We start from the raw sequence: 17,378 nt of genomic DNA, 5'->3' as shown, positions 1-17,378 counted from the left end.
GTTGGCTATTAAATGCAATTTCCACATTACCTCAACTTTTTGGTAATTATTCTTTTTCCACCTAAATCTATGACGGCATGAAAATTATGATATCTTGGGTTCTTGCTCCCTAAAACTCAGTGTACTACTTGCGGGCCACCCGACGTATCCAATCACTTAAAGGGACTCTAAAGGCAATAGCTAGGTAGGCAAGATAAAATTACAAGAAGTCGCCAATAGGGGTCTCTCTCATCTCACAGTACGTCAAAACTATTCACGCTTGTACAAGGAATACATTTAGTGCTGAATCTAACGTGATCCACAGCCCTTACTGCATGTGTATATAGTCACCTGAAGATGGCTAAATAAGCCCCTCTGCTCCTGCCTATAGTCCCCCTTTAAAAGACATCCAACTTTGGATATCAACTGGATATCTACATTATACATCTCTGTGTATCATTTTATATGTATCGTAATCATTATCATTATCCTCATCATTGTCCTTATTCATCCCCGTATCTCTATCCTTATTCTTGGCCTCATCCTTGTCCATATCCTTTTGATATCTCCTGATATCTAAAGGATACTGACAAATTTATATCCGTAGATTCTCCCTGTGTGCAACGGTAATCATCATCATTTAGTTATCAATGGTACAGTTTCGGATCTTTGCCACAGCCCACATCAGGTTACGCATTCATGATATTAACCCTGTGTTGGATCTTTAGCCTGACCTGGCATATAAACTCAGGCACAGATAATCTCTGTTTCAAGTCTCATTCAGTGTGGACTGTAAAGAGACAGCATACTGCCTTTAAAGCCACGCCAGTTCATCCAATCTGATGCATCGAAAAGAAAGAGCCGACAAGGCATGCGATGTTTCAAAGAAGATGTGCTATGACAATTGAGCGTAGCCGAGACGATGCCCGAGCTAAACTCATTGTCTGGTGACATACTTCTTCTAAGGGCGTTGTCAGGAACTGGGCGTATAATATGTGGTTTATTCTATAAAATGGAATTTAAGTGTCACACTCAGCCAGGTATACATGTACATCGCGTCCATCCCAGAAATGTCATAATAATGGCTATGTGCAGGCTGTGACGATAGTTAAATCGCCGTCGTTATTTTCAAAGCGCTTTATATCCAATCACGCGTGCTGCATCCAGCGACATATGCAGTCACTGCAATGTAATGTAGGACGGCAAACTATCACTGTTTATGTAGTTATTCTTAGAGATCACAGATTGTACTAACTGTTAATCCGCGCAGGGATCGTCCAGCCCAGTCATTCAGATAGGCCTGTATCAGATCAGTTTTAACATCTCGGAAAATGATGAACGCAGGCCTGTGGTGGAAGGCTGCTGTAATTCACATTGTACTACGGACTGTTAAAATCATGCAAAGAATTTTATATTCGTTTTATTTGAAATGAATGTACATTAAACTATGTAGGCCTATGCGTGTATACATGTATATAAACTCATGCACGCAGGCTGGTACAATAAACCGGCAGATGTTCTGGAAATGCGTTCCGAGGACGTCATGTGGATTATACATATTATGCTATAATATGTATCCTCGCAATAAAATAAGTTTGATCAGCCTCAATCCTGCTTATTTTAAGAATTTGTGGTTTGGGTGTGTCCTGTTATCCGTAGGGGTTTCATCTTAACTGCTATAACATGACAATCATAGTCCCCATTGTTTATCAATGAGGAAATGACATAATGGATGCAGCCTCACCAACCAGGGCGTGTGCAATATCGATCTACATGATCTGCAATCAGGATATTTCGAAGTTGAGCCATACGGGGTGTCCATAAGAAAACACTTAGTTCCCAATCAGGTACATCATGTAGGGGTGATGCTCAATTTGCTACCACCATAAATGATGTAAAAGAACACTTCGGTTTGTCGAAATCAGAAAAAATGCTATATGACTTTCATCTCCCCGTTAGATGAAGACTAGTCTTCTCTGGTGCACTATTGGTAGGAGCCTTACTTTTTTACCTTGCGAAAGTTATCAGGTCACGTGCATGGTTTGTAATGCATTTGAGCATTACTCAACATGGAATCTCAAGTGCCTTCGACCTGGTGTTAATGCCAATGGTTTGCTACAACGACAAACCGGATATTTATTCTGAACATAAATAAACATTGTGTCAACAAACTGGACCATGGAACTTGTAGTCCAGATAACCTTGACCCTCCGTCCCGCGCCCTTGGCTCCGTAATGATTGAATAAAGGAGACTGGCGAAAGAGTCAAAGGGATTTGAACATTTTATACAAAATTCTTGAAGGTCATGGAAATATACAAACAGGTAGGAATTCGCCTGCAGAATTGCATGTGGCACTCATCAGTGTAGCGTGTTTAAACAATTACATGTACAATAAATTATATCCCCGAAGCACGACGGGACTTGTTTTGTTGGCGATTCACTCATCCGATGCTATCATGCTATTGATATGATCTAATTGATATTTGTTCACGAATCAACTTCAATTATCATTAAATGTACCGAGTAAAAGGCAAGTTCCAATGAGTTTAAAGCGGGAAGAGACGGTTCAGTGTGGTTCGAGCGCGGCTCCCAATCTCGATGCATGTGCGATGCGAATTTGCCTGGCTCTTCCGTTAAAATGTTACCCGCGCTGCTCGAAGAAGAATTCATTCTTTTGAGATTCTACACGTACAAATTTCTTCCCCTTACGATGTTTACCAGATAATGCGTAACACATCTCTCCATTGGGAAAAATTGTTGAAATATCACCCTTTAGGCTGTCAAACTTGACCACGAAGGCCCCCGAATTTTAGGAAAACGATCCCACTCTGGTGATACTTTGGTGATCCTTGCTACACGCCTATGGCAACCCTTAAAGACGTTCACAGAACCTCGGTTTGAAAGTGGATACAGACGCCTACAAATGTTGGACAGTGTATAAAACCTCAAAAAACGCTCGTCATCTGCGATGCGCTTCGGTTTTCGGTAATCAATTTGTCTATGATATATCTGGCATTGGCTTGCCATCCACATGACTAAAATGTTCGTCGGGCGGGGCAGGCGAGGCTGAAGAGGTTAGCGTCTTCGGTTGCCATGGATTCCAAATTTCTGTCAATACCAAGGGAAGGCATATCGATCCAACGTCTATGTACGCGTTGTCATGGATATGGACGCTGTTTACCACAAGTCCGGCGACGACGGTAAATTCGGTGACATCGACCAGTCGGTATACTGTTGTTATGATTTTATGAAGAGAAATCTGCGATGATTATGCATTTTCCAATCGATCATTTGCGACCATTTGGAGTCTTTGATCTCAATTTTTCTTTTAATGGTTAAAGAAATCTCCTTTTTCGTAGTTTTGAGACAATAACTGAGTTGGCAGTATGGCCGTCAAGTGCGGTTTACAAAGTACAATGTAATAGCGCAGTGAGCAATCGATAACTTCGTCGGCGGAATAGAGCTTTGCAAGAAGCTGTTAAACTAAAGTGTTTTTTGTTTTCTGCCTCAAATCACATTGTCAGGATCTAAAGCTTTCGCATATTAATGTCAACGAGCTCTCTGCAAGAATCTTCACACTATAAGAAGATCGCAATTTACATTTCGATAAAATGAATGTAATCAAACCTTCAAACCTTCATGTACAATGTATATCTAAGATAACGGGCAGCCGAAATCGGTGAAAGAATACATATACAATACATTGCAATTGCGAAATAGATGGCAGGAAATCATTCTTTCAGCGTTCTTACTCAATTTTCTTGCAAATTCAGTTAAAATCGGCACCTGAAGAGGCGATGCCAGCCTCTTTTTTCAGCGTAAAGTGAGCGAAGACATCATATAGGGAACAAGAAGTGTTGATTTCAGATACCCTTGAAAGCGGTTAAATGGTGAAAATGATGTTTGAGAGTTATTGAAAAAGTGTGATTTATTCTGAGACGTCTATACTACATTGACGATGTTATTTCTATCATTCTACTGCTGGCGGGAGAAACAATAAGAAAGTGACAAATGTAAACACGAAAACATGAAAACATCATTGACACCGATATACATGCATGTATACGAAATGCACGTGTGGATTATTCCTATCACCATCTTTTCCTAGGGCATTAATAACGAACTGAACAGCTGCATCACTAGGCAGTGTCACCAGTGTCAAGGTACAATGCATGTCATAGTAGCATCAAAAGAAAACACTTACCGCAAACGCAAATCTCTCGAAAGAGCATCTTTGTTCGATCTCCCGTTGCCCCGAAGTGTATCCTAACACCTTACTCCTTGGTGCGACGAAAAATAAACGAAGGAGTCAGAGATATTTACGGCAAGCGGACACACCTTTAATGGGACAAACGTGATGTCTGACCTGCATATATTGCGCATGTCCTATACTTGGAAACCACGTGATAAACACCGTCTGATGATGGCATCTGTTGCATTCGTCAATTATTCTTTACATTTGCGTGCGGCTTTATGAGTACATCCCGGATGATCTTATTTATAAGGCTAACAATGAGGTATGGAACAATTAATTTATGCAGAGGCATCGAGGCAAGCACGGAGATGCAGGACACATGCATTAATACATGCTATGATTCATATCTCAGTGATTGATTCAGATGTTTGAAGAAAAAACGTTTCGGATGATAGTCATTCACTAGAAATTCACAGGCGCGGTTTTACCGGATAGACCTCATTTACGTTCCAGCGAAATTTTACTGGGAAACCTCATTCACGGGCGAGGTATGAGCTTCACAGAAAGAGAGCATCCGAACCTTTTGATAGAATTCGGGTTGATGAGCTACGACGCCCTGATTAAGACGCGGGGTATTTTGGTCAATCTCCGGTACCACACAGCCTACGTTTGCGTCCAGAATATGTATACGTGTACATGATTGTATTTTGCTGCCCCATTCGTCGTGGAGTCATTTTGAACCCGCGGCTTTGGAAGCAAGGCGTTTAGGAGACATTTCAGATTTCCAAACAAGCCGAATGGAATTGGGGTTTATCAGTTTGAGGGTCGACGAGATTATACATATTAAGCAACAACTACACATTACATCCACCTCTATCTGACCAGACATATAAGCTGCAATACCGTTGATGCCTCCCGACGTGGCTCCTTCATGTACACCCACTATGTCGCGATTTGGTTGAATCCCGTTGGGTTTCGTTAGGGACGCTGTATCCACGTGGGTTGCAAAAGCTTTCAAGGAATAAACAACATCAACAACAGTTAATGTTTTAATTATTTATTATTGGAAAGATTAAAGTGTAGACTAGAACGGTATATAATACATGGATTAATTAAAAAAAGATTGCTGAAGAGTTCATCTATAACAGTTTTCGTATCTCGGCTTCATATTATCATCCATCAAATTAATTGAACGATCCTGAAACAGACCGTAAAGCTTGATAATTAAGGTCATAAATAACAGAACTGAATGAAATAACTCGGAGTACACGAGGCAAGACAACAATTGATTTTTAAGCCTTTTAGCAGTTCAATTGTCAATGTTTGACCGCGACGCATCAAATACTGCGTGGGGTTGTGAATCGGAAATTTTGATATGATATTCCGGACAGTCGGGCAAGTAAATGGTGAAAAGTAAACTGGTAGTTGACCACGGACATTTTTTGATAATCGACAAATTGGACAGACATTGATATTTCCACTCTTTTCAGCCAACTGGCAGAAAAATCTCAAAATACTATTACCAAATTAGCAAAATTCAAAATTATTATTAATTTTTTCATCAAATAATTTCTTTATATCTGTAGACTTGCCACAGCAAATATTTTTTCAATACCTCTCCAAATATGTACTTGAGAGTTAAAAACATGCACTCGTCTAATTGATAGGCCTGGACCCTCCAACCTATGAATATTCAATGGTGTTGTTGTCTCCTACGACTTCTGCTCCCCTCACGCCGCCATGCCACATTTACATGTACATGTATCTGTAAACACTGTCGAACCAATCCAACTGGAAATTATCGTCTATTTTGAATTGTCTTCGGCCAAAACATCCACGCATACTCCCTGTATCACCAGGAATCATGTCTCTTACATGTTTCATGCAAACTTCTTTCAAAACCAGCACAAAATTAGTAAAGAACACGCATTGCATTCACCTTACACAGTTTCACACATACTGAACTCGTTCTCTCTCGAATTCGCACGCACAGCACAACACATACATATTTGGTAAAATTTCTATCAAACGTTTATGAAGACGTTAATTTTTTCCTAATGGGTTCGCCAAAAGTTTTATGTATTTCTGTATTCTAAAGTGTTTTCGGTACATTTTGGACTCGGTCTCAGAGCCGGCTGAGCGCCATCTTAAATTCAATGAAGAGCGTGTTGTTCACGAAAACGGTGACTGCCCGAGATGTCGGACACAGAAACCAATATTTATTTTACATGATTCAATGTTCGTCAAATGGTTTGATGGAACTCATCGAGTTTGATTGTACAATTGCTCCAATATCGAATTTCATGCACAATTTGGGGAAGATCGACAACTGTCATTATATTTTTATTATATTTAAACAAGACCGTAAAAATACAAAGAAACGTCAATGTGACATATTTACATCGAGACAGAGAAGAAAATAGACATATCTTACTAATTCGTTAAGCTATAATTATAAACACAGGAACAACTCCAGTCGTCGTCAATAAAAAACTGTAAACAGCGCGCTCAGAAACACTATAACGTACTAGGCTTTACTATCTATTACAATATATAACAAAAAGCAAAAATTTAATTCATTCTTCAAGAAACTTGGCTGTTTTCACGTGTATTTGAAATTGTCGACTGGAGTTTCCCCTTTCGCATTTCGAAGCTTAAACATGATTAAAGCTTTATGCCGCAATCTTGGCAATGTTTCAAATAGAAATACGTATCACAGGTTTGTAAAATATGTACACACTAGAATACACATACAATACATGTACGTGTATTAATCATTAGCAGTTTGGGTTGTCAGCAATTAATATAGGAAGTGACTATTTGGCAAGCACGGCTTACCAAACAGCGCCTTTTTCTTGTCCTGAATGGAGAGCCGAACTCATAATATTAAAGTAAAGTCTCCAGCTCGCCAAACAGGGTAGATTTTTTACCTGTTTGGCAAGCCCGGCTGGCCGAACAGGGTGGCTTTTTAGTGCTGTTTGGCAAGGCATCTTTTTTTGTCCTGTTTGGAGAGCCCCTTGCCAAACAGCACTAAAAAGCCACCCTGTTCGGCCAGCCGGGCTTGCCAAACAGGTAAAAAATCTACCCTGTTTGGCGAGATGGAGACTTTACTTTAATATTAATGAGTTCGGCTCTCCATTCAGGACGAAAAAGTCGCTGTTTGGTAAGCCGGGCTTGCCAAGTAGTCACTTCCTTAATATATACCGGTAATGTGGACCATTGGCGTCTAACGAGTCCGGTATGGTGGGCAATATTCGTCAAGCTCAAGTCGACGATGTGTTTCTATAGTAGATCTCTTGCAATTCAACGAGTGCCAAAATTGGCTAAAATCAGATTCCGCGTTTCACGACCATACGATCTCGAACCACCATTTGCACCGTCTACATAAACATGCAGTCACATGCGGTCGTTAAATTGGGAACTTTCGTAGGTTACTATTTCGATGGTACATAAGCTTACATAAAAGGAGACACACGTTCTGAATTTTCCAAGCCTTAGCCTTATTGTTTCATGTTGCTTCATGAGCGAACCTTGTTATGGGTAAACGTGGGCAGAAACAATATCTCCCTTTGCGGTCGGGCCTGACCTTTTCGCCATCTGTTGCTTATTTGCAGGCTTTGGGACGACCAATCATTCGATAGTGCAATGTTGATGGTGCAAGGAATAATGAATAGATGGCAATACCAAAATCCTTCACACAAAAATCGATGGTGCCCCAGACTACGGTACATTGATGCCTGGTGCATGCCGATACGAGATACCCGACCAGCATCGAACAAGACAATTATTTTACTATCTTTACTGAGATACTCGCTGTAATGGTACACATGCCTTGGTGGGGTGTTTTAAAAATCTTCTGTCTTCCTTCATATCATACAATGTAGACGTGAAAACACGCGAAACCAGAAAAAGAACGTCATACCCTTTACAGTTAATGTAAATAGTTTGAAAGAAAATAATATTTACATGTAGAATTCTTTTGAATTCATTGATTCAATAGTTGATATTCCACCTTTGATTACCGGGCCAAATATGGACAATCCGCTTAATAGTCAATTTAGAAAAAAACGGCAATTCGTTGACGAACAGCAGACGATGACGTTCTGCAATTTGTCGCAATTATGCATTGAGGGTCTCGGCGACAGAGTCAGAAACCTACTCGGGTCACGGACTCATTTCGGGTGTCTTTGGTCATAATACATTCACATACAATTCAGTTCGTCTTGTGTATGGATTCCAAATGCATTTTTAATCACGCCATAAGTGTGGCATGTTCTAAATACTAGTATGACTCTCGTTCAGATCCTTTTCCTCTGAAGAGAACCATATTTTCTTGTTCGTGAGGGCCCGTTTCTTCCTCTTCAGGGACCGTCTCACCGCCCGTGAACCCTGTTCTTTCAGCCGCGACAACTGCATGGTGTTGTTAACACTTAGTGTCTTCCTCCGTCGCCGAATCTTGCTGTGCGAATGAACATTCTTCATGGCAACGTCAAAGTTATACAATGCGGTAAATGCGTTTGAAATTATTGGAATTACAAGGGCTAATATCACAAGACCACTGACGGCAACAACGGCCCCGATCGCGTAACCGAATGCAGTCCGGGGCAATTTATCGCCGTAACCGACTGTAGTCATGGTAATGATTGCCCACCAGAATCCTGAAGGGAGATCTTGGAAGCCGTGGTCGTCCCCGTGGTGTCCTTCACTCACCTCTCCCCTCTCTGCATAGAAGATCAGCGAGCCAAAGAACATGACCGAGACACCTAAGAAGACGATCAACATGACCATGGCGTTGAAGGTCGACTTGACAGAATACAGCAGTACCCTGAACGGGCCATAATGGCGAAGAATATGAAAGATTCGAAAGACGCGAAGGATTCTGAGCAGCATAACAAAGTCGAGGACTCGCTTGTGCATGCCGAACACACAGTTTGATTCATCGTGGTAAAAACCCTGTACGATGTACGACGGCAGAATTGCACAGATGTCTAGCGCCGTCATCGGGTGTTTGAGGTACTTTGTTTTCACCGGGGCGCATAGTAGTTTTACGACAAATTCGCACGTGAAGAATACTGCAAGGCCCAAGTCCGGCCACCTCAGCCACTGAGAGTACTCCAGCACAGTAACGTTCGCTGGTTCCCCCCATGGACAGTGTACGGACAGGTTTCGCTCCGTAAGGAAGGATTCCATTGTCTCCATGCACTGAACAGCCAAGGTCGTGCCAACCATCGCGAAGAGTATTGCTGCGTACACCTGAAAATACGTTGCAGAAAATATAAGCGACCAATAACTGAAACCTTATTTTGAAATGTTGAATTCGCTGCTACGCACTGTTGTCGTTGCGCTTACTCTCAGTGTTTACAAGTACGTCATGAGCAGACCCTGCTATACCGAAAACATTTCACTGGCCCAATTCTTTGTCGTATTAAAAGTGGATACGTGCAGATTGAGTGCCATCGGGGCATAGCCGTTTAAAAGATGTACTACTTGTGGTGCATGTATTTCAATATTGAAACACCCAAAAATTGAAATAATCCATGAAGATCGCAAGTCATGTCAAGGACAAGTGCACAAATCCACAAATGACTCGAACTTACCATCGCCGCTAAGGAAGACCGAGGTTTATTTAATACCTGCCACAGCTGAAGCCGTATTCGCTTCGTGCACCCACTGTCCGGATTATAAGCAAACGGGTCCGGCTTGTATTCAAGATTTCGGCGGAGATCATCTAGTATTTCAGCATTGTCCGTAAAGGAAGAAAAGTTTGTAACACAACACGTGGAAAATGTTCCTTCGTCGATTTCCCAGAACTTAAGTTCTCGTCGTACGAGGGCGCCACATACATCCAATGGATAATGGAGTTCACCTGTAAGGGAGGAAAATATTACTACCAAACTCATGGGTGGTTTTTTTCTTCATGTTTTGCATGTTTGTTCGATCCGAATGTTCGAATTTCAGGATGATGGAAGAGGTATCAACAGCCTGGAAGACCGATTTTCAATGTATATGTACATGTTTCTGGCGTCGTGAACCAAGCAAATTAAGAACTAAGAGTGTATCGGGAAATTTAGAAGAAACAATATCTCACTCGGTAGCAATGCCTTTACATGTAGCAAGTAGTTTACAAGGCGGATTGTTTCCAATTAACCAGGCTGAGGAAAATGCCGAAACATCCTATCTTCACCACTTTCAAACGGCAAAACTACACCTGTTGGAGACAGTCGCCTCAATTTCCGTCATTGCCAGTTATTAATATGAGACACACCTGTGACATTTAGACACTTTGGGTAACGGCCGCGCGTTCCTCTCACAGCAGCATGACATGTTTCCAATAATTTAGCAATTAGTAAGTAATATTGACAGATAACCTGCCGCCTCCGGATGGACAGGCCGTGGGGACATGAGGTAAAATAATGGTAAATGATGCAACCAAGCAGCACTTTGCGGACACGGATACGTATTTTTCGAGGTGTCACATTGTATTTGTTTATGCAAGTCATTAAAAAAGTGTGCCACCAAAACGAGATACAGTGCATTGTAACAGTACCTTGTAACCAAGGTGTCGTAAAATCTTATTCAAAAGACTGAGATAATCGAGGTTTAAAGTTCCTTGATATCAGCAGGAAGTCAGCGAGGAGTCCGTAATGTTAACCACTGTACTACGTTACCCTGTTCTTCATTACCTGTTCTATAAAAGTCTAAAACTGATTGGAAAACGCCTGGATTTCGATCGAAGAAGTAATCTTCTGCAGCATCCCTATCACCATGCATCTCGGCCAACCTCCCTAATCTGGTGTCCGGACAGTTCTCAAGGGTCGTCAGCAGTGTCTCGAATTTGATTCCGCCAACATTGAGCGTGATTCGACGATTGTATTCATTGTTGTAGGCCGGAAGTGTCGTGCGTACCCGTTTCTTGAGCGTGTTTTCTTGCAATGTGTGTTCTGCAAACAAAGATAAGTAAGAAAAGTCTGAGCAGAGTAACATCACAGTCAATTATATTATTTGAAAGACTCTGGTAACATGTGGAACTTCCCTCCGGGCCAGATTCAGATAATATCAGCCCGAAAAAAAAAAGAAAATCAGGACATATTGAACTATAGGGTTGGCAAAGTGGTCATCAAGGAAGGCGGACTTCGTTGCGAGGTCGACCAGGTGGAGCTAATTGTGGTTGATGGAGGATTGTCTTTGTTCTTCCCCCGCACTCTATTTTGGACTGGATTACCAAGAAATATGTGTCACCATGAAGAAGCCAAGGATGTATTGGCCATCAACATGCACCACGATGTCAGGTAGAACTACACGTAAACCCATTTTAACTGTTGTGCCTTAAAATAGTCTGAGATTGTAAATATCAAACATTGTCGATACTGAATAATTTCCGGAACATTAAAAGCGTGGTCGTAATGGGCCATCCTTTGCCCTGACGGATATGTCTCGCCTTACGGGTGCTAAGGAAGGAAATTAACTAGCGTTGACAAAGAGCGCTGCTGGCAGTGGCTGCACTAGCTCTCGTTTATGAGGCCCTTTGAGAAATAGTTTCAGTCGGTTGATCACCGCCTGACTTGAAATCTTTGGCGTAAATGCCACTTGAACTCATTTGATATAGAACAGTTTATGAAATTCCCAAGACGGTTACCAATCACAAGTACACAGGGACTATCATGACGCGCGATAACTCTGTCAGACAGTATGACGTCAATCCGTGATCGAGGGATTTCTCCTACCCGCCAACTAACAGTTTACCCATGAGGTGAAATCGGCACTTCGCCCAATGTTTGATGCTGATCACGATCAACAGTGTTGGTTTCACTCACCAACTCAAATCTGATCAATATTGAGTCTCAACGATTTAGCAGGCGTTTCTAATAAGGGGGTTTGCTTGGTTTGGTCCATGACTCGGTCACATCAATATCAAGTGAAGCTGTCATCGTTGAATGACTAGCCCGATGTTGGCCTGCTAAAGTTAGCTCTGGGTGATCACAATGATGATCTAAATTTCGAAGTTTCTCACATATTGCCAACTTTTACACGTCAGTGTGAATTCAAGAATGATATTTGCCAGTTTATAGGGTTTCTGTAAGCTAGCAAATGATTATTCTACTAATTAACCGTAACATTTTTTTCTGTCGTAACATGTATTATAACAAAGAGCACCGTTTTCGTAAGCCGGTAATGCATTTGTCATGTTGAACTTTATAAGAGAAAAAGAAAAAGTTCCAGCAAACGAATGCTAAAGAACATTATAACTTTTGGGTTTGTTTCAGTTATCAAAACGAAACACAATAAGATTATGATTTGTCTTTGAAGAAACTTCGGAGTTGTCATGGGTTCATGTAATTGTTGAAGGAAAATGCCGTTTTATCATTTGTTTTTAAGAAAGCTCTATAGCAATGGGGATGACGATGACGATCGTATGTAAGGGACTTTTTAATGTCTGGACAGATAAATTGGATGACTTCTGATTATGAACGCCAGTATTCATCACGAAATGCGTCTGACTAGAACTCTGCTCTGCTCGTTCTTGCTCTCTGACAGCGAATAAAAAGACGAACACATAAATTGCTCATGGCTAATTGTGATAATAACACAACAACCGCAGCTAGCATGGTATACTTCCTCATCGCCGGTTTATAAGAACTGTTCCATGCCGTATAAGACCCATTGCACTATTCCATTCCTTCCTGCAACCAGTTTAAGCAATAGATTAATAAACATTTCGCTCTTTTTCCATCATCACGAACCCAGTTACTGAAGGATCGATGATGTACATGAACAGGGAAGTGGGATGCAGATCGGAAAATATTAAGTGCAGGACCTGGTCACTAACCTGACGTCAGTACCTTATGTAACTGATTAAGGGGATAAAGCCAATTTTGTCCATGTCCAGTCAAGTTGGATACGTCAGTAAACCCTTTATACAATAAACTATTTGTGGAGTCACATGAGAAAAGTTTCATTACATCATGTTGCAGTGAAAGTGTTCCGGATTTCCGAAATAGACAAGACTGCCATATAGCTCTTAAACAAAAAGTAGTCTTCTAAGAATACAACAGAAGACTGGTCTCACCACGGTTCCGAATGAGACAGACTTGATAGTGATCGTCACTTAAGAACTTGGGTTTCAATTTCTTTCTCCAAATTAGCCAAAAAATATTCCGAGGCACCTCTGCCGCGGCTAACCTCATGACGTATTGCCGGCGCCACAAAAGACCCATTAACGTGATAGAGTCGTTCCAATCCTTCCTGTACGCCTCAATCCGTGCATAACCATTTGCAGCTTAGCTCGAAATGATCGCGTCGAAAGTGATATATTGTGGTGATGTCGCCGACTTTTCGATAATTGACAAGGTGGTAGCATTGGGACCAGCACTTGTCAGGTCAGAAAACAAATTGCATTATTCCCACAAGTGCAAGGAAGTATAAAAAAGAGTAATGTGCAAAAATATGGTTGGCGCGCTTTTCAGTTGGAACTATAAGGAGGAAATATTAGAAATTCTACAAAATATGATTCTTCGGCCTGTTCAAATGTGCCTAGTCTTAGAAGCGCCTCTTCAGAACATTCCCGAAACCTTATTCAGGCTGTTCTCTCTGTTCTTGCAACCAGATTGCATACTCTGGTTAATCGTGGTGATGGCGGTGTCTCCGATCAAATGACACCCGCGGCACTTCCCCTATAGCTCGGCACGATATCTCATTTCAGGAAACAGAGTTGAATAATCAAACGTCTCTTTTACGAGGAGTCACCTCTCTGTTCTACAAGTTAGAAACCATTTTCCGGTCAAACGAGAGTTTTCCGGTTTTAAGGTTCCACCATTTTCTGATTTTTAATTGCTCTGCGAATGATTTTCATAGGTCTTGGACCTTACACGCTAACACGGTCTCAGGTAACGTCTAGCAAGAAAGGTTATCGCCATGTTCCGTGGTCTATATAGAGAATTAGGGTGTTAGGTGACTGTCACTTCCCGATCAAATATTGACACTATAAACTGTGGTAGTTCAGACAAGAGAATCTTTTATCATCTCTTTTCCATGGAGCCTTTCCGTTTACACACCAAATCAGAGTATTAGATCGACACCCTATTATATTTCAACACTGAACTACCATTAAGGAAAAATGAATGAATGATGAAGCCGGTATGACGCGAATATCTGATGACTGACATCTTCAAATAATTTATACCGATACACTAAAGAAACGCTACCTTTTCTTTATTCATATCCACCCTCGTAATGAAACACCATTTTTTCTTCAACAGTGTCTTTGAAGGTTATCTATATAAATCGAAAGAAATCTATTAAGACAGCTACTTGAGCCGGGAAATAATTCCTTTAAAGCATGTTATCTTTCTTAGATAAATTGTTAAGAGCAATCTCGTTTTCTCCTCCTCCTTAAGATCAAACACCCGATTTCCTATTTTAACTCGAGCGAGAATATATCAGACAGAATGAAACATCGTGCATGGAAAACAAATGATCGCGTTGATGTGTTGTTGAAACGCCACGTTCAACGGAATATTGTCAATGTCAAAATATCACCATTCGTATCCGATCTATTCACAAAATGGAAGCAGGAAATCAGATGATCAGTCTTGTCTACCATTTTCAACATTTCATGCTCACTCATACATTTTTTCAACACGCTTTGTCGGGAGATATAGATTTTAAAATAGCGGGGATGACCGATCTACTCCGTCATTATGCTCTGTCATCTATTTGTACCAATCTGCTTTTTAATGACGATATTTTGTGTTCAGTAAAATATCTTACAAGGATGATGGTCGTGAGCAGAACCTCCACATGGCCGAAGTAGCCGATGTTGAAAGAGGGCAGATGACAAATGCCCTCCGCCAGGGGTTGAATGATTTGTAATCTTCTATTCAGACCACGATCGTGAATACAAATGAAGACATACAGACGATTTCAATGGGACTACATGTACGAAGGAATCGGCAGGTTTCACCTTCGTCGAGCGTTACGTTGAAGCAGTCACATCGGGTAGTTTGCTTCGCCCGCAAAAAAGTGTCTGCTTTAACAAAATGCACAGGTACATGTAGATAAAACAGGAGGACTGGTCAAAAGTTTTATTTTTGGCACACCCTATATATTGACCCCAGTCATACTGTCCAAATCCACCCAAAAGATTCGAAACTATTGCTGCAGCTCTCAGTTATTATCATCTTCGTCTTTGATCAATAACTTTCATTTCCTGTCAAGTCGGCGAACAAGCGGGATCGGATGTTGATAGTTATTGCCAAGGGTCAGCTCACGGATTCGTATTTGCTATTATTTGAGTCAAGCCGCCGAATGAAACTGCTATATCATCGTACCAGCGGTGGATCGTACTGATATCCGCAACCGGCGCGATGAAAGCTTACACCGTTTCCGATAAGAACCAAAGGAAGCAATATATATGCATGACCCTCCAACGCCGGAGTTGATATTGCGGTTAAAGGAGCATGGGGTCATTCAGTTGGCTTATATAGTACCATGAAAGTTCCTGGTTTGGGTTCTCTTTCGAAGACTTTTCCGATCATAATATAATCGGCTAGCCATCGAACTATCATAAGAAGAACATTCCAGTACCTAACTCTTAACAAAAAAAGCCGTTTCATCTCCAGTTGAAAAGGTCGTTGTCGACCAAACTGAGCGAGAAGTGTCACTTGGGTACTCCAATCACTGCTTGCGTTGAGCTTTGAACAGCAATGAACAAGCAAAGCTTCAGTTGTGCCGTGAGTATCTCTTACAAAAAAACACAACGGGTAGATTTGGAATGATTGCGACTCTCATTTCGACAATCAATACTAGTGAAAAATAATTTTAGACTAATAATCTAGCAAATTCTCCCGTAACATCATTGTTCCTTATCGCTTGGCCTATATCACAGTATATATCAATGTTGACGCCCTATATTTCACAAAGGTGAAAGCGGACGAACCTTTCGACACTACCACGGGTATCTACAAACCTATCCCGATAGTCTGCACTGTCATCGACTCCCTTCTTCCTGAACAGACCCCGAGAGCAGACAAGGAAGAGGAGTTGGTAACGATCGGCTCTAGGGCTCTGATATTGACAAGATGTTCCATGGCCAGGTGGGGGGGGGGGGGCAGGTCACGCGATTAACTGCATCGTTTGGCAAGCAACACCGTGCCCTTTTCAGCGTAGCCTGGATTATCATCAGACGTCACAGATGGTATTGTCAGCCTTACAACAAGAATATATAGTGAGGGACTGACTTAGACTGGGCCATGTGGATATGAAAGAGTCAGAGTTAAAATTATGGAAAATAGTACAGAGGAGAGTGCATTTTCCATGACATGGGTAGAGCGACATATATTTGCTGTCTTACCTTCAATCGTCATCAACGCGTTCTCCTCGCTAGAGTCATCCGTTTCCCCGTTGTTGCCCTTACTGGATGAGTGATCCTCAACTAGATCCTCACGTTCCCTCAAATCCTTATTTTCCAACGCAGTGTCATTGTCAACACTGAATGCAACTTTTCTCCCCATTTCTTAACAAATGACGGTGCTCAAAGGCAGAGTAACTCCTTACAACAATAAAAAAACAGCACCATAAGATGTGAGACAACTTCAGGGCTACACTTCCCGTCACCAAATCAATCCATTTCGTATGCAATCAGTATCCCTTCTCATCAGATTAACAAGAAGCATTTGAATGTTGCTGAATCTAGCGGCTCTGATCACTCAAGATTGGTTCTGCTACCAACTCGGGATTCCACAGCATTCGATTCCATCAATTTTCGCTGATTGCGAATCATCCACACCGAATTATGTAACTGAGGTTGGAAGAAATCCATTGCATTTCAAGTGTGTACAAATACCTGTGAAATAACACATCTTGTGTACAGACGGATATTCAAGTGTTATGCCACTGCCAACAAGATGAAATGAAGTAAGCCTTTGGCATCCCGAGCATACACAGTTGTCGGATGAACCTTACGCTGAGCGTGAAATGGATTTTCGGTTACGATGTATGATTCTGAATCCATACTCAATGGTTGTACATTTATATGAAAAACCTCGACAAATGATGTCATTGCATTAGCCATCACTATTAAAACATACCCAAGCTCCGCAGTATTTCCTATGAAAGCAAACCTTTGGTACTCCCTGGGTAACGAAGCAGAGCCTTTATTAGCCGATCATGGACTGAAGCGTTGGTGAGGCCAGGTGACTAATTAAC

General features: G+C 41.4%; 2 protein-coding genes across 3 annotated transcripts in view; both read right to left on the bottom strand.

Annotated features, from left to right (window-relative positions):
* LOC135487427 (uncharacterized) overlaps positions 1-4,379 on the bottom strand; it is a 32,564-nt gene extending 28,185 nt beyond the window's left edge. Inside the window, exon 1 of one of the 2 annotated variants that reach the window (XM_064771065.1) lies at positions 4,185-4,379. In XM_064771065.1, coding sequence (XP_064627135.1) covers positions 4,185-4,212 — 28 coding nt within the window. In that variant the 5' untranslated portion in view covers positions 4,213-4,379. The remainder of the gene's footprint in view (positions 1-4,184) is intronic. The other variant, XM_064771067.1, reaches the window with a different exon arrangement.
* Positions 4,380-7,311: 2,932 nt separating this feature from the next.
* Positions 7,312-17,378, bottom strand: part of LOC135488029 (potassium voltage-gated channel subfamily C member 1-like) — a 34,190-nt gene continuing 24,123 nt past the window's right edge. Inside the window, exons 2-4 of the mRNA XM_064772398.1 lie at positions 10,859-11,116; positions 9,773-10,041; positions 7,312-9,428 (exon numbers count right to left, since the gene is read on the bottom strand). Coding sequence (XP_064628468.1) covers positions 8,451-9,428; positions 9,773-10,041; positions 10,859-11,116 — 1,505 coding nt within the window. The 3' untranslated portion in view covers positions 7,312-8,450. The remainder of the gene's footprint in view (positions 9,429-9,772; positions 10,042-10,858; positions 11,117-17,378) is intronic.

The sequence above is a fragment of the Lineus longissimus genome, chromosome 5 (genome assembly GCF_910592395.1).
Source record: "Lineus longissimus chromosome 5, tnLinLong1.2, whole genome shotgun sequence".
Classification (NCBI taxonomy): Eukaryota; Metazoa; Nemertea; class Pilidiophora; order Heteronemertea; family Lineidae; genus Lineus; species Lineus longissimus.
Note: the sequence above shows the minus strand (reverse complement) of the source record. Positions and strands in the feature narration are given on the sequence as shown.